At 44.4% G+C, this 17,880-nt stretch overlaps 2 protein-coding genes across 5 annotated transcripts in view; one reads left to right on the top strand and one right to left on the bottom strand.

The window, feature by feature from the left end:
• LOC115174793 (kelch-like protein 3) overlaps nucleotides 1–10,553 on the top strand; it is a 37,965-nt gene extending 27,412 nt beyond the window's left edge. Inside the window, exons 10-15 of one of the 2 annotated variants that reach the window (XM_029733703.1) lie at nucleotides 2,518–2,715; nucleotides 3,077–3,178; nucleotides 3,447–3,575; nucleotides 7,374–7,514; nucleotides 7,646–7,789; nucleotides 7,902–10,553. In XM_029733703.1, coding sequence (XP_029589563.1) covers nucleotides 2,518–2,715; nucleotides 3,077–3,178; nucleotides 3,447–3,575; nucleotides 7,374–7,514; nucleotides 7,646–7,789; nucleotides 7,902–7,930 — 743 coding nt within the window. In that variant the 3' untranslated portion in view covers nucleotides 7,931–10,553. Of the gene's footprint in view, nucleotides 1–2,517; nucleotides 2,716–3,076; nucleotides 3,179–3,446; nucleotides 3,996–7,373; nucleotides 7,515–7,645; nucleotides 7,790–7,901 lie in introns of those variants that run through there. The other variant, XM_029733712.1, reaches the window with a different exon arrangement.
• A 1,439-nt stretch (nucleotides 10,554–11,992) lies between these two features.
• LOC115174779 (protein FAM13B) overlaps nucleotides 11,993–17,880 on the bottom strand; it is a 76,694-nt gene continuing 70,806 nt past the window's right edge. For all 3 annotated transcript variants that reach the window (XM_029733671.1, XM_029733690.1, XM_029733680.1), the window contains 4 exons: nucleotides 17,485–17,696; nucleotides 16,846–17,327; nucleotides 16,193–16,294; nucleotides 11,993–15,948 (listed from right to left, as the gene is read on the bottom strand). In XM_029733671.1, coding sequence (XP_029589531.1) covers nucleotides 15,825–15,948; nucleotides 16,193–16,294; nucleotides 16,846–17,327; nucleotides 17,485–17,696 — 920 coding nt within the window. In that variant the 3' untranslated portion in view covers nucleotides 11,993–15,824. The remainder of the gene's footprint in view (nucleotides 15,949–16,192; nucleotides 16,295–16,845; nucleotides 17,328–17,484; nucleotides 17,697–17,880) is intronic.

Here is a 17,880-nt window from a genome sequence, read left to right as displayed (position 1 = left end):
ACAAACCCTCAGCTCCGCAATACTGATTGACCAAACCGAGTATCGCCCAGGTTGGTACAGTGGTTGCTCCACTAAAAGTTGTGCAATTATGCTGTGGGATTTAGAGTTAATTTGTGGTTTAGTACGGTACCCTGTGTCACCACTTCATTGGTCCAGACCAGCGCAAGGGGGAGTTAGAGCACTGATTATGCTTTTGGGTCCTACTGTGTCACTAACTGACAAGGAATGGGTGACACAAACCTAAATAGAAACTGGTAATTGTGCACGACTTCAGTATTACTTACTTAAACTGTTGTTACACTAAGGTTTTTATTATTTTATTTTGTTAGGATTATTTTGCTCTTACTGTAGTAGTGTAGGCCACTCCTGACCGGTCACGTTGTACAGCGCCTGAGTGGTGCAACGGTCTAAGACACTGCATAGCAGTGCAAGCTGTGTTGCTACAGATGCTGGTTCAATACCCGTGCCGTCCTTGACCGGGAGACCCATGCTGTAGTTTTTTGGTTTCTGTCCCTCTAGAAACAGAAATAAATTATTCAAAATAACAAACTGGCTTTATTTACAAGTTAGTAACAATGTCTCAGCCCATGTTCAAGAATGGCCTTTTTCTCACTCATTTTACGTTATTTGAAAACGAAATCATCTCCAAAATATTATTTTTTTAAACAAAGCGATTTATTATCATTAATTTAGAATTATATAAAATCCCATTGGATATTCTCACAGCTATATTATTAACCCTGTTATTAGCAGGACAATATATATTGGTCATGGCTCACGAGTGGCACACAATGGGATTGCCTTGCAGTTCTCCAGCTGTATCAGGGGGCACAGGATGGGGGCAGGGGGCACGGGATGGGCCGCAGAGCCGCGCCCATGGGGAAGGGAGGAGGAGGAAGGGGGGTGATGGACCCCCCACACCGCCACACTGGCAACACTTTAAGAGGCATTGCACTAATAATGGAGCTGACTAGAGAAACGTTCCCGCTGTTCTTTTCTTAGTGCCGGTCTGCACGTTCGAACTAAAACAATGTAACTAATAATGGCATTTTTATGCTTTCGTTAATAAGATAATTATAAAAATACTCTTTCAAAATACCGATGTTTATTTAGTGGATCCATAACAAATTACTATGGGAATAAATATCACTGAATTACAGAAATATCCTCCAGTGCTCTAAATATATTATTGGCAGAGAGATGTCATAATTTTTCAATATGCTGTAGGCCTACCGTAGGTGACTTGAGTCTCACTAGTGTTGAGTAATGTGCTGTAGGTGTTATTTATTTAAAGAGCATATTGAAGTTAGAAGCAATAGGATTTGAAGCAATAGCCTACAACTATTCTTTGCACCGTTATGCGCTGCTCTGAGACAAGCATGGGGACTGGTCTTGATAAATAAATTAGATTTTTATTTTCACTGAATCTCTGTTTGGGTATTGGTTAGACTTGAATTAGGATATTATAGTGTAACCTTTATTTAACTAGGCAAGTCAGTTAAGAACAAATTCTTATTTACAGGGACAGCCTATTCCTTCCTCCCCGTCGGAGAATTGAACCCCGTTCTCCCGCATGCCCACATGATACGAGGATTCTTTAGCTAAATAGCCCAGTACTGTACTCCCAAACCGTCACGTTGTACAGTGCCATATTTTCCGTTCCATCCTAACGGAAACACAGTGTTTTTTGTTTTTCTTGGAAAAGAAACACCATAATATTAATCAAATTAATTAAGCAACATTTCTTAATCAGTCCCATATACTATGTTCTTACAAAAAAAGGTTTTCAATTCTCTAGTACAGCTACTATTGAAGGCTATCAAATGCTTCTCAAAGATGCCCTCTGGTGGTCAAACTACCATTAACAAGCATTAATGGTACCAGTGGTTCACACTTAAATAACCAAACCGAGTGGGGGGACTACAGAGCTCCCTGATGGAGAGGCTAGCTTAGCTAGCTGCTCCAAGTTATTGAATAGCTGTGGGTATACTTCTGCCCTTATACACTCTAACATAGAGCCCTTACCAAGCTAATCCTCTTTGGTATGAGCTGAGAAAAGGAAGAGGTGGGAGTAGTGCGGCGGCAGCTATTTGAGGGGGTCAGCCGCAGCACTACCCAGTTCACGGGACTAATCTGAAATTCTTACTCAGAATGTATCCTGCCGAGCAGAAGGATACAATATTGGAGTGATCCAATGTAGTGATGCATAACAGATTCTCCCATTTGGAGAATATTGAACTAGGGCTCTTTTTGGAACTAAACATGGCCTTTTTTTTGCTGATTCTTTTTATTAATGTTCAGAATTGATCAAAGGCCATTCTAAATTAATAAATGGACCGGATCTGGCCCACGGGCCGCCAGTTGAAAAGGCCTGCTTTAATGGGTGCACTCATAGGCAGGGGTAAGAGATTTATGCCAATCTCTCTCTCTCTCTCTCTCTCTCTCTTTCTCTCTCTGCCTCCCTCTGTCTCTCTCTTTGCCTCCCTCTGTCTCTCTCTCTCACTGTCTCTCTCTCAGGTGTGGTGTTCATGGCAGGGAGGGTGTACGCGGTGGGAGGCTTCAACGGCTCGTTGCGAGTCAGGACGGTGGACGTGTATGACGGGGTGAGGGACCAGTGGACTACAGTTCCCAGCATGCAAGAGCGACGCAGCACCCTTGGGTCGGCCGTGCTGGGGGACCTGCTCTATGCCGTGGGGGGCTTCGACGGAAGCACAGGTACCCATTTTTACCCCCCCCCCCCCCCCCCCCCCCCCCCCCCCCCCCCCCCTTTTGTCACCACTGTCCAAGATTTGTGTGTTTTCTAAGTGTTCCAGCAGGCCTTTGAGGGGCAGCGGAGTGTGTTACAGTGTGACTAAATGGAGCAAGGAGCAGTAGTGGCTCCAGAATGAATGTCTAGATTGTATGGTTAGACACAGTGGCGATGTCACCCCAACCGCATCTGATTATACTGATACGCTGGAGCAGAGAGGAGAGAGCATTAGTGTTGGGCCTCATTTCATTTGAGTATTGTGTCCTGCTTTCAGTACATTAGAGCTTTCTCCTCTCCCTTTTCCCTCCTTCCCTCCCTCCATCTCAGGCCTGTCGTCAGTGGAGGCCTACAACTACAAGACCAATGAGTGGATGTTTGTTGCTCCCATGAACACGAGACGCAGCAGCGTCGGAGTGGGAGTGGTAGATGGTAAGAGAAGAACAGTGTGTGTGTGTGTGTGTGTGTGTGTGTGTGTGTGTGTGTGTGTCAACAGTGCTATTTGTGAACTTCTCATTTTGTCTGTCTACAGTATATCAGTGTGTGTGAGTGCTTCTGTGTCTATACAGAGCTTCTGTGTGTATCTGTGCTTGTGTATTTATCCGTGGGGGTGTTGTGTTTCTGGGTGGGTGTCCATTCAGCATCTCTTTGTACGTGTTCCTTGTTGTATTCCTCAGTGGGTGTGTGTTGTGTTGCACAGGGAAGCTGTATGCGGTGGGTGGCTACGACGGGGCGTCGCGCCAGTGTCTCAGCACGGTGGAGGAGTACAACCCAGTCAGTAACCAGTGGGGCTACATGGCTGACATGAGCACCAGACGTAGCGGAGCAGGTACAGACCAGACCTCAGCATCAACAACCCTCTCTTGTCCTCCTCACAGACACAGCAGTAGCTTCTGTCTCGAGAAGTATGCAGTGCCACCTCTCAGTGGCCTACATGCACACTGCACTCCACAGGAGGCAGCTCATATTAATGGCTGGAAGGGAGCGAATGGATTGACATCAAACACACGTGTTTTGATGTATTTGATACAATTCCGCTCAAGCCATTACCATGAGCCCATCCTCCCAAATTAAGGTGCCACCAACCTCCTGTGCTACACTCGCATCGTCAGTGTCCAAAGAGAAAACATAAGCCATGGGAGTGTTGTGGCTTTAAGTCCAGGGAATCTATGGAATGTGTAATTTTTCCAACAATTGTTTACAGACAGATTTTTTCACTTATAATTCACTGTATCACAATTCCAGTGGGTCAGAAGTTTACATACACTAAGTTGACTGTGCCTTCAAACAGCTTGGAAAATTCCATAAAATGATGTCATGGCTTTAGAAGCTTCTGATAGGCTAATTGACATCATTTGAGTCAATTGGAGGTGTACCTGTGGATGTATTTCAAGGCCTACTTTCAAACTCAGTGCCTCTTTGCTTGACATCATGGGAAAATCAAAAGAAATCAGCCAAGACCTCAGAAAACAATTGTAGACCTCCACAAGTCTGGTTTATCCTTGGGAGCAATTTCCAAACGCCTGAAGGTACCAAGTTCATCTGTACAAGCAATAGTACGCAAGTATAAACACCATGGGACCATGCAGCCGTCATACCGCTCAGGAAGGAGGCGCGTTCTGTGTCCTAGAGATGAACGCACTTTGATGCGAAAAGTACGAAAAGTGCAAATCAATCCCAGAACAACAGCAAAGGACCTTGAAGAAGAGGAGGAATTCCCTGTCTTAGGTCAGTTAGAATCATCAATTTATTTTAAGAATGTGAAATGTCAGAATAATAGTAGAGTGCATGATTTATTTCAACTTTTATTTCTTTCATCACATTCCCAGTGGGTCAGAAGTTTACATACACTCAATTATTATTTGGTAGCATTGCCTTTAAATTGTTTAACTTGGGTCAAACGTTTCGGGTAGCCTTCCACAAGCTTCCCATAATAAGATGGGTGAATTTTGGCCCATTCCTCCTGACAGAGCTGGTGTAACTGAGTCAGGTTTGTAGGCCTCCTTGCTCGCACACACTTTTTCAGTTCTGCCCACACATTTTCTATAGGATTGAGGTCAGGGCTTTGTGATTGCCACTCCAATACCTTGACTTTGTTGTCCTTAAGTCATTTTGCCACAACTTTGGAAGTATGCTTGGGGTCATTGTCCATTTGGAAGACCCATTTGCGACCAAGCTTTAACTTCCTGACTGATGTCTTGAGATGTTGCTTCAATATATCCACATAATTTTCCTGCCTCATGATGCCATCTATTTTGTGAAGTGCACCAGTCCCTCCTGCAGCAAAGCACCCCCACAACATGATGCTGCCAACCCCGTGCTTTACGGTTGGGATGGTGTTCTTCAGCTTGCAAGCATTCCCCCTTTTCCTCCAAACATAACGATGGTCATTATGGCCAAACCGTTCTATTTTTGTTTCATCAGACCAGAGAACATTTCTCCAAAAAGTACAATCTTTGTCCCCATGTGCAGTTGCAAACCGTAGTCTGGCTTTTTTATAGTGGTTTTGGAGCAGTGGCTTCTTCCTTGCTGAGCGGCCTTTCAGGTTATGTCGATATAGGACTTGTTTTACTGTGGATATAGATACTTTTATGCCTGTTTCATCCAGCATCTTCACAAGATCCTTTGCTTTTGTTCTGGGATGTTTTGCACTTTTCGCACCAAAGTATGTTCTTCTCTAGGAGACAGCTTTGCACACTCTTGGCATTCTCTCAACCCGCTTCATGAGGTAGTCACCTGGAATGCATTTAAATTAACAGATGTGCCATGTTAAAAGTTAATTTGTAGAGTTTCTTTCCTTAATGCGTTTGAACTTTTGCGTGTGTGTGTGTGTGTGTGTGTGTTTGAGTTATAATGGACTTCTAGACCTCAACTAACCTCACACAGTAACATTTACTGCCTACAGAGATTCCTGGAAATAGGAAATGTCTTGTAAATTATTTTCTATTGGGATGGTAGCTATGCGTCTGTCTCTTTCTCAAGGGTGCCGTTGTGTATTTTCCCTCCCGTTCTGTTAACTTTGGTATTGTGAGAGTGTCTCTCAGTCAATGTTGTTGTTGGGAATGTGAATGAGTCTCCTGTGCTCATTGTGCAGTCTGCTCAGCTGGGCAGAGGAAGTAGCACCAACACAATGCAGCCCCATAATTCCTGGTGATGCTGCCTGGGTTCATCTAGGACTACACTGCTAACTAACTAGCTGGCAGCAGGAGCAGTGAGGGAACAGCGCCACCATATCAATACCTACAACTCATTATTGTTTTCCCTGCATGAGTATATGTTAGGGTTGAGCGATATTACAATAGCGATGATAATTGACAGCCATCTTCGACGGTGACGACATCGTTATGTTCAATAAATACGTTATATAGCCTTCAGAATGCAAGAGAGGAATGTAGGCCAGACAGAGCGAAGAATTCCACCAAAGCAGCGCCAAATGTCTAGTCAGAAACTATTGTTTCTCTGTTGGATGCATGGGCATTAGGCTATAGCCTAAACATTTTAAAGCATTTTTTTTTTATATATAACGGACACTCCTTAACTATATTGATTAGGTGTTTAATGAAAAATGTAGCCTATATTCCCTTCTCTCTCTCAATTCGATAGGCTATGAATATGACTGAAGGCTACACTTCATGGTTTTATGCATGGATTTCGCCCGATCAAACAATGAATCTAATGGAGTTCCATCTCAAAAAGTTATTTGGATAGCCTAAAAACACAAGGTAGCCAGGGGATGAATAATGAGAGAGGAAAAAACTATATCAGTAGCCTGTAGAAAAACCGAATGACAAGTTCAATCAAATTGAAGCTTATTAAGAAAGCAATGATCCGTGCGGGCCCGGGACAAACCCGCCATGTGAGGTTGAAAACAAAATGGTCAATAAATGATCCTCCTACTAGGCCTATCATACAAGTTACAGTTATAAACAGTAGCTTATAGCCCACATTTTCTAACCTACGAAGGTGTTGTCCTAAAGTTGTGACTTTCAAGAGTAACAAGAATGAAAGTCTCTATAGCGTCGGCTATTCTCAGTCACACCTTTTATGAGAGATGGAACAAACCATATTATTCATTTTCCTATTTTATGAGGCAAATAAAGCAATTATTATCCAGTTCTGAAGAAGGTTGACTACTTCTATTCAGCCCAAGATGGAGGCCTATAACCTTGCCCACTACGGTAAGGTTCCTTATCAGATAGTTACTACTCCATCAGGTGCGCCACACACACACACACACACACACACACCTCTGTTCTTCTCCTCCACCAGAAAGGAATGTTAGAAAAGATTTGCCAGCGCTTAGCCTCTGCCCAGGCTTTCATCATAAACTGTTGTCACGATTCGTCCAGTTGCATTCGTATGCATCACAATGTTTTATGGGTACATAAGGTTAACATCACCCAACCCTAGTATACAGCGATCTAAACCGAATGAGCACTGTAATGAGATTACTGCTATAGAGGTAGAGGGTGTTGTTCACAAGAGAACTACTGGAGCTGATACTTAGCCCCAGCTTGCTGGTTATTAATGGACTACAGTTCTGGCTGGTGAACATCTGTAACATGTGTATGTGTTTATGTGTGACGAGATATAACTAGACGTGTGTGCTGTGTGGTGGTGTTTGTAGGTGTTGGGGTGCTGAGTGGGCAGCTGTATGCGGCGGGGGGCCACGACGGGCCCCTGGTGAGGAAGAGTGTGGAGGTGTACGATCCCCCTAGTAACACCTGGAAACAAGTGTGCGACATGAACATGTGTCGGAGGAATGCCGGTAAATATCCTAACACACACACACACACACACTAGAGACCATGAAATGCAGAACATTTGGGCATAGTGTGTGTGTGTGTGTGTGTGTGTGTGTGTGTGTGTGTCTCTAACCTCTCCCCTGTGTTCGTGCAGGAGTGTGTGCCATAAACGGACTGCTGTATGTGATCGGAGGAGACGACGGCTCGTGTAACCTCTCCTCAGTGGAGTATTACAACCCTGCCACAGACAAGTGGAGCCTCATCCCCACCAACATGAGCAACGGCCGAAGCTATGCAGGTAACCTTTCACTTTTGACCTTTTCATACCCCCTATTCAAATGCTTGTCCGTGCATCCAAACTCGGGACCTTTTGGTCTGAAGAATGAAGTCCTCTGTTATCTCCCCTACAGGTGTATCCGTCATAGACAAGCCTTTATGACTATCAGCCCCCGACTGCAGGACCCCACAGCCAGACGCAGCAGCCAAAGGGAGCCACTCTGATGCACACACAGACGTCTGATTTCACAGTCAACTCCTTGAAGCAACACTAGCTTGACAGGTGGCTCTGAGCATGGGCCTGGGCTGCCATAGAGAGAGAGGAGGAGAGGGAGAAAGAGAGCGGGGGGAACATTGGCTTCCATGGTCAAAGTGACCCCAAGACTAAACAATGCTGCCTGAAGCAGAGTGTCTTAAGACTGGCTGCCAATGTGTTGGGCCAAGCAGGGCTGGAGGGAGACCGTTGTCCTACAGACTCATAGGGGGCCATTTAGCTATATTAGTATTAGGAGGGCCACACTCTCCTCATACTCCTTTACAACTGAACAGAGAGGGAGAATATACTGGCCTTTTTAAAGGGATAGACTAAATGAGCTATGACCAAGAAGAAGGTTGTTGATTGGCCTAGGAAACTACACTGTGGCCAACAGAGGCCTCTCAAACCAACCATGCGCTCTTGCTATGCCATGTCGTGTTACTGCCGTAGAAATGCACAGATGATCATCAGGTCAGGTCAGGTCTGTCTGTTCTCTACTGGAAAGCCATGGATGGACTGTAGAGTCCAAGGTGATGCCCACAGGCTCTCTCACTGTCTGAAGCCTGAGTGGGTCCTCTCTTTTAAATACCACCTGAGATAATTGTCGGAGGAACTCAAGACAGACTGGAGGACCAACCTGGACCAGCATTCACCGGGAGCCACATGCCTCAAATGCATACAATTTCCAATTTGGAATCGATCATGTTTTTTTCCCCTCATATTAGAATTGGGCACAATGGGAGACCATGTTAATGAGGTGTTTTAAATGCACTGTAGATACATATTTGCAAAGTGATAACCAATATGCTGTCAGTCTTGACTTGGCTTACTTGGTGTGCCATAATGCTCTCTCATACTGTATTTGAGTGTTTGTTTGCAAACCTTTTGTGTCTGAAGGATATGTGCCAAATTGATGCAAAAACATTAGACAATAGACATCATGTCAAAGAATGAATGCATTAGCACTTTTGTTTTGTTTTGTATAAAGCTAATTTCCTGTAACATAACCAAAAGACTACTTTACAACTTCTGCATCAGGCACGGTAATTATGGTTAACATTATTCCAAGCTCAACACATCTTTTTACCAGGGTTGGGTTCAATTTCATTTCAGCTCTCATCAATTCAGGAAGTGAATTTTGAATTCAGTTCATGAATTGGAAATTTGAAATGAGAATAAACCAAGGCACTTTTCAATTAATATCTTGACTTGAAATGGAATTGACCCCTACTGTCTTTTTTCTACTTCTCGCCTATACTGTCATTTTCTTCAGAGATTCTGGTATTTCTGATAGAATCATTTCAATTTACTGCACAATCCATAGGTTTACTATGGTTGTACTTAGCCACCCCAGAGCGATGTTGAAATATGCAGGACATAGGCAACTTGTATAATATTAAGTATTATTATATCAAGATCGGTGAAATATTTTCTAAAGTTTCTTTGATTGTGGATATTAAATTATAGTAAATATCATTTTTAATGAGCATTTGTTGTGTGTACTACGACCACCTAGAATCCCTTTGAGCATTTATCTTCTCGTATGTTCAAGAAGTGGATACATGGTTACCGTGGGTACATTGATCATTATAATGTATAGAACATCCGCCTCTCACCATAACATATAACCTAACCTGGCTTTTTAATTAACTTGGACTATGCAGCTGACTATGTGAGCCACCATTGTAAGATGGCGTTAAGAGGGTGGATGAGAGAAGATGTATTTGTGACTGGGAGTAGATGAGGATAACATATTTTTTTATTTAACCAGGCAAGTCAGTTCAGAACAAAGTCTTATTTACAATGACATCTGTTGTCAGGGAATGCCATTAGCAGCCATGTTCGTGGCCTTGTACATTAGATTTCAGGCCACTTGTGACACGGAATGTAGGGATAATCTCTCCATTGGTGGTAATGGTAAAACTTAAAACATTTCTACTAGCTAGCCACACATTACTAACAATCCCAGACTGCATCCTCCTTAACCTCTCACAGCTGAGTCACAGGGTCCCTCTTGAGAGGGTTATGTCAGAGCTGGACCACTCAGGGATCTGCACTGAGCCAGCCTAAGGACACCAGCCTAGATCTACAGACCATGAGTGTCCAAAACCCTGCATGGACCGACTGTGTCCATCCCGCCTGACAGTCTTCATATGTCTTCGGCTGCTCAGTTTATGACGGACAAAAATGGCCTTTCATTTTAAGTGGGGCCTTGAATCATTGTCTAACTGTGCTGAACATTAACACAAGACTGGTAGGGACTGTGTGCGTTAGTATGAATATCTATATGAATTAAAACATGGATTTGGTGTCATTCTTTTTATGATATATTATATAATTCAACAACGATATATGTAACCATTAAAAGAGCATGGCACACTAGCAAGTTGCAACACCAAAGTTGTGTGTTCCATTCCCGCAGGGATCAAATATACATACTAGGGTTAGGGTTAAAGCAGCCATGCAGTCTTTGTAATTGTATTTTAAAATCATCACTGTATATCTAATAAATCACTGTTTATTAAAATAACTCCAATTTATTTATATGTATTTTCCTGAGCCTCCTTTGGCCCCTCAAAATGCTCAGTCTGATTGTGTGGGTGTCAGGAAACAGATTTGAAGATATTTACACACACAGCCCCTGATTGGCGGGTACTTATGGTCTAGAACAGACAAAGTCATTGTTCTTTTATAATCAGATCACATTGTGATGTCATGATGTGGGCCAAAAGTTCCATCACACCTGAACAGGCTAAAAACCCAGCTCTTACACAAAAAGCGCATTATCGTTGTTTGCGCAATTTCAGTGTTATTTCAACCCCATAGTGTGGACATGTTAGGGTTATAGCTAAGTTTAGGGTCAGGGTTGACATCCTGTGTGGACATGAATTTAAGGTTAGGTTTGAGGACATGAAACTTGGGTTAGGGTTAACTTTTGCAGTTGGTAGTTTGAGCTGGGGTGTATTCGTTATGTCAATTCTGTTGCAAACAGTTTCGTCTGTTGCAAGAAGTTTACAACAGAAACCGTTTACTCCAAATGGAAAACGAATTTCTATTGGACAAATTCAGCCAAGTCCCTCCGTTTCGTTCCATTTGCTGTTTGCTTCTAAAATGGTAAACAGTTTTCATTGCAAGTGGTAATGAATACACCACAGCTATTGACCATCTAGGCAGACTTGAAATAAAAGAGGTCCTCTCAAAGTTTCATATAATTTCATAATTTTGTTTTGAAAGTGGTGCTCACGAGCCAAAAGTAGTCCCCGTTTGTGTGCTACGTTTTATTTTTGCAATTCATATATGTTATGAATTTGCTGCACTTAAGCTCCTAGAAGGCATCTTTTAAGCATTACCAAAACTTTTCATAAAGTGTGGTGTTACCTAAGTGTTAGTGTTGGCTGTGAACACTAGAGGGCAGCAACAACAACAAAAAAAGACATGGCCATGCTCATTCTAGAAGTGTGTGAAAGCCAGGCAATGAAATATGTTTTTTTTTGGGGCTCAGGGATACATTGACCATTCACTAAATCTTGTTAAAGATGCACGTGATAAAGCCTAAAGATGGTCTGCTGATCAACATGTGCTATGGCAATTCAGGGGCCCATGAAGATGGATTTATGTGTATAGGGTGTAATATATCACTGTTTGGGTTTGTTCCAACTGCGGCTTCACGTGCTGACCTCTGGAAAAACTCCTGAGTCTGCAAAGAACACTCTTATTCTGCCAGGTCATGGTCAGCCCGCCCTCACAACCATCTCTGTCCTCCATGAAAACAAATTCCTGCTCTTAATAATGGCATTCACCTGACTCAACAAACTGCAAACCACCTAGCTAGTTATTGCATGCATACTGGGCGATATTGGGTGCAGTGTACTTTGACATACATAAGCTATATTGACTTGGATTTCAATTGTGCATCTGGTTTAAGTAACCTTTCCCATTAGTTTGAAGACAACTTCAGCAGGAGGCATGTGAATTACAATATTTATTTTAATTTTATTATACATTATTACTGATTGTACTTTATTATAATGTTTAAATGAAGGAAAACAAGCATTCACAAAAACATTTATAGATACATATATATAGATGTAAAACACAGCTCCACATATAGATAGGGAGGCTCTGGGAGCCAGTGGTTGATCGGCTAGTCAGTTGATGCAACCTGCCACCGGCTCCATGGGCCAGAAAAACAAACATGCGAGGGATGGCATGGGGCTATGAACAGGGTCAGTGTACATCCTTATAGCCTGTGGGCTTCACATGATTTTTAACACTTGTTGCAGGCACAACACAAAATGAGAGTAAAAAAAGCCCTTCAATTTGACATGGAAATAAATCGATCGACCAATTTCACATTTCTTTTCTTTTAAAATAATACAAATCGGGAATGTTTGGTCCAACTATACCTCCATCGTTGTCACCACATTGATAATCTCTTCTCATTTTGGTTAAAGCAGTGCCCCAGAAAACATAATGCTGACAACAAGTGGTAAAAATGCAGGTTTAGCAGACAGAAAACTGAGTCGCGTTGGAACTCTCACAGCAGTTAGTCAAGTGACAGTTTCATGGGTTGGCCTGCGAGGTAAAAAACAGCAAACCAAGTTAGTCCCATTAATAGATTAAACATTAATCAGCCGTATACTCAGAAAATGCACATAAAGGGTTAACAAGGCCCCACATTCCATTGATGCTAATTTATTGCTTCATTTTCATGGCACAAAAATAGAAACAATACAAGTCTTTGCCATGCAAGCCAACTACTGAGACTAGCTTATACAAAACAAAAACATAGCAGATTATTAGCCAATACAGAGGTACTACACTGTATAGATGTATTAGTGAAGGGTACATTTTTTTAAATACAAAATAATGTAATAAAAAAACAAAACACATTCTCAAGTTTGAACATCACAGAAATTGAAACAAGGGGCCAAATGTGTTAGAAATCATTTAAATTCTGACATTCATCCTTCAGATATAAGTAGTGCTTCTAAAACAAGGAACAAATTGACAAACAAAACAAGGGCTGCATTCTCAGAATGCTGTGCAAATAACTTCTAGAAACCTCCCCACACTGTCCACTCATGCATACACCACACCCTGCCAACTCAAACAAAGGTTACATGACTTGGTTTTGACCCAGTGAGGGACCAAGGCAAAACTCTTGGTTCAGCGCAAACATCCTTCAGGAAAAATTAGATTCCCTATATTCTGGGTGTGTTGGTCTGACTGACAATGTACTCCATTATTCCACCTCCTGAAGCAGATGCAGATCCTTACAGTTGGTGCCACTGATGGCGCCTTCCCATTCCCAACAAGGAAACAGCACTAATTCCCCTCCCCACCCTAATGTGCAGAGACATTTAGTCTACAACATCTCAAATGTTTTTTTTTGTTTTTTTTGTATTTTATTGCCAGGACTAGAACTAGTCAACTGAACAGACGAAGGGTCGTTTCTCCACTCTAAAGCTCCTGCTTGGTTTTGTCAAGTCCAGAGAGCTTCTGAAGGATAGTGATGTGATGCTGCCTCTGGGCTGACTGCTAGTTTAGCTTGGGGTCAAAGGCTAGGATCAATGACCTTTAAGGAGTGGCAGACAGCACTCCCAAGGCGGCATTACGCCGACAGACCAGACACACCTCATTCCAAATATGAATAACTTGGACTCTGTTTTTGTTGTATGTGACCTTTATATTGAAGCCCAGAAGAGCTTTCGGGCTCTAGAGACATCAATAAGTTGACCCTTGACGTAAATTGTCTGTCAGGGGTCAAGGTGCTGTTGGTTCTGCTTGGCCGTGGTAAAGCCTTCTCAGAGCCCTGTGGTCAGACAACTCCCCAGGACCTGACAATGACCTGGCTCTACATTGCCTGGCCAAACACTCTGGCTCACTATGGGACATATCCCATAATGAATAATAGACTTAACCAACCAACCAACACCCAGCGACCTTAGCACCAGAGAAAACATGTATAACAATAGCCTGACATTGTGTGACTCTAGATCGAAGGAATGTTGCTGTTTTGCAGTGGGTCAGTGATCGCTAACCAAGGACACGTTGAACTTTTGGTGCAACAACATACAGTAGCTAGATGTTGTGACAAGTGGTTACAAGCCAGGAAGTCAGCTGATCCTGTTCTCGGCTAGATTTGGGAACTTCCCTTTGAGACACCGTCCTGCGTACTAAGTGAAACCTTAGACGGAGACGCCTAGTTTACCTCACACTGGATATGGGATGCATGAGAACTCTTTTAGCTGGTGTTCACATTCCCCAGTGACTAAAAGGAGATTATGCCACGAGGACTGTTTTTCATCTTAACCTGGGCACAGGGCTGACCGGACCTCCAGACTGACTGGCAGCCAAATTGTGATAACTTATCTATGGCTGTCCTCAAGAAGCCGGATGGTCCGCCTGACCACTGTCCATCAGCACACACACACCACTGGGGGTTAAATACGGGCTGTGTGGCCGTAGGGTGTTGGTCAACACACCTGGTTGTATAACTAGGCACCTGGGAGTGATAGGGAGTGTCTGTCTGCCATACTAAAAGGTGTTCACGGACTGTAGGACGGCACGCTAGGTTCAAGTCCATCGAACAGGGCTAGGAACCGTCCATCACGCCCTAACATTACCATATGCTGTATTTAGCATAATACTGATGAGGTCGAAACTACATTAGCTTTAATCTAACAACCCATCCCCCCCCCCATTCTGGACACCTCGCACAAAGATCCACTCCGCAACTGAACTTTAACGCGTATAAAACAAAAATATATATATAGAAAATAAGTCAAGCTGTCTAGCTTTATTGCCAGAAAATGGAGACGGTTAAGGTACAGGAACACTAAGTGATACACCTAACTGGCTGTCCTGCCCACCTGGTGTGTGCCAAAACTCCTTTCAGTGACGACTGAAGATCCAAATATTTTTAAAAAAACGAAGAGAAAGGAACAGCACAACCAGTCCCAACTGATAAAACTCACTCAGTTTCCATAGTGGCAAAGGAAATAGATTAACACACTAACACAGTAAGTTTCTTTTCAAACCCAAGAAGGAATTACTCTTCATTCAAGAAAAATAACATACTGTAACATAGAAACATTTATGTGTACATATTGATTTACAAGAATACATACACAGTAATTACTTTTTCCCTCTCTCCCAAAAACTCACTCAGACGACACAAAAGCGTCCCAGTGTTGAAGGATGAAGATCGAGTTCGGCAACTGAATCCATGCGAGTCTGAATGTCTGAAACAGGATGACCAGTCTCTTCGCTCCAAGGGAGGGAGAGTTCAGTTTGTTACGTCTAAACAGGTGGTCAGGTGACTAAAATGCGCTACAAAACAGAGCTCATGTCCTCTCCAATATGATTTCTCAGTATGAGAAACTACCGTACGTGAAAAGTTCAGGGGGGGAAAAAAAAGTTACAACAAAAACAAAACTAATGAGGAAAGGGGGGAACTCCTCCGAATGAAACTGACAGAAATAAGTAAAAAGGGGTGTGTTGAGTCTTGACTGGTGGAATGAAGATGTGACTCTTCTCCCTCAGAGTCCCCAGTGAGGACCCCTTGACTGTACATGAGCTGGCGGTGGTAGAAACAGATGGGTTGTGGTGGTGAGACAGCGGCGGGATATGGTGGCTGCCATGCCTTCCCTCAGGGGTGCAGGTAGTGGGATGGTTGATAAGGGATGGGGAGGGGTATGGGCCATGTAGGGGTGACATGTAAGGCCTGGGGTGAGGCGGTTGACCCTCTGTGTCAGGTGGGATGAAGGGAGGGAAGCAGGGTGGCCGATCTCCCTCTCTAGATGGACTTGGAGGAGTCCTGCTTGCTGATGAGCACCTCCAGCAGACGCAGTTTGGCCTTGATCCGTTTATACTCTTTGTATTCATCCATCATGGGGAGCCTGTCCTCCTTCTGGACATTCCTGTAGAGGGAGAGCGAGAAGGTCTGAGACACCAGTTGGATATGGGCCCGTTTACTGCATCCCAAGGGGTTGCACAATCATCAACAAACAAGCAGTTGTTGTAAATAAGTTATGATCAAACAGGGCTCGTCTGAGACTACTCAACCAATCATCTTCCTTGGTCACCAAGACTGTTGTTGAGGCAGGTGCTGAAGCTTCAGCACCACTGTTTTGTAGGACTGTGTTTGTGTGCGTGTGTACCGACCTGCCGTTCTGCTGGTAGAACTCGTCTTCAAACTCGCGGATCGTCTTCCTCAGCTTCTTCTTCTCTGCCCGGGTCTTCCACAGCTGCTCCAGGAGTTCGGGCCTACGGGATACAGAAGGTCTACATTAGCGCACTAAGTGAGGGGCCTCATATCAAAATAGGAAGTCGGTGTGAGTTCAGGGACAGGAAATGACCTGGCAGTGGCCCTGCGTTGGGCATGGAAGCAGGTCAAGCTGTGGCCAGGGCATACCGAGACCAGATTACAGAGGTCAGGTTAGGTTAGGACCTTGGGTCATGGCACCTGAACCAGCCCTGCTGCCTGGGCTTAGAGCTGGCCTGGCAGCTCTCTCTGCTGCTTGCCCGGGGCTATGAGCTAGCTTACGCCCCTAACCAGATTACTGCTTTATCCTGCTTGAGCTCCTAAGACCAGCGACTGTAGTAGATATGAACCCCATTCCAGGTGCTTTAAATAGACGTCATATGACGGCCAGAGCCCATTTAACCTCAACGGCCGATCGCGTTTGTGTGGATGTTCAGTTGTGTTAATGTGTAGCAAACATGGCAGAGTTACACTGGTTACTGTATTAAGATTATTGAGGAGGCTGTTGTGAATTTTGAGTGTAGTGGATGTTTGCAAGTGTGTCTGTGCTCACATGGATGAGGCGTTGGAGCTGGACAGGCGCAGGTCCAGGGCCAGTTTCCCAGAGGTCTCCTCCATCTTGGGCCTGAGCAGGCTGTCTCTGTCTCTCTGGGAGCTGGTCTGGGGCTGGCACACTGGGTCTAGAGCCATGATCACCTCCGACCCTGAGCTCTGGACCTCCTCGGCTATAGCCTCCTCCTCGCCCTCCTCCTCCTCCTCCTCCTCCTCCTCCTCGATCTCGTCGCAGAAGTGGGCCGTCTCGCCCTCGATGATGGGCTGCAGGGTCTGGTTGCGTCTTTTGCTGGAGGGGGAAGCGATGATGGGGGTGATGCTGACGCGGGTGAGCATCTGCTTGACCAGACGGTAGCGGTCGTACAGCGGTTTGACCACCAGCCTCTCCTCTCTGGTCACAGGTCGGCCGTGCAGTCCCTCGTAGTGCAGGAGGTTCTTCTGTAGGACCGTCTTCTCACACGACAGCTCCTCCTTGGTCATTTTCTACATGGAGAGAAAGGAAACATAAGCAATTGACATAATATCGATTGACGCTTGTAAATGTATGTCTGAGGACAGGACTCATTGGACTGTGTAGCTGTAGGGTTCTATTCCAAGTGTCTCTACGGCCTCTCTAAGACTGTATTTTCACCAGTCTCACCTTGATGTCCTCTGGCCAGCCGTCCTCCTCTCTCTTGCCCTTGACGCGGCGCTGGATGAGGTCCAGGGTCTCCTCTTTGGTGGGCCGGTGGCCCTTGGCTTCTTCAACAACCTCGTGGACTGCCAGGGTGGAACCAAAGCTCTTGGGCAAGGTGTTGCTTCGTGGCCGAGTCTGAGGAGTCAGCTCAGTCAGCTCAGCTTTGTGTTTGGCATCTGGGGGGGGGGGGGGAGAGGAGAGACATGAGGGTGACTGAGGAACAGAGCGGTTAGTTTACACAGTTGAAAGTGGGCATGCAGGTGCTTGATGGGATGTTATTGCAGCTGCCACGAGTCCTCATGTCTGTCTGTCTGCCAGAGACCGAAAAAGGGGATAGCCCTGACGACCAACCACACACCC

The sequence above is a fragment of the Salmo trutta genome, chromosome 3 (genome assembly GCF_901001165.1).
Source record: "Salmo trutta chromosome 3, fSalTru1.1, whole genome shotgun sequence".
Classification (NCBI taxonomy): domain Eukaryota; kingdom Metazoa; phylum Chordata; class Actinopteri; order Salmoniformes; family Salmonidae; genus Salmo; species Salmo trutta.
This window is presented reverse-complemented; position numbering and strand designations above follow the sequence as displayed.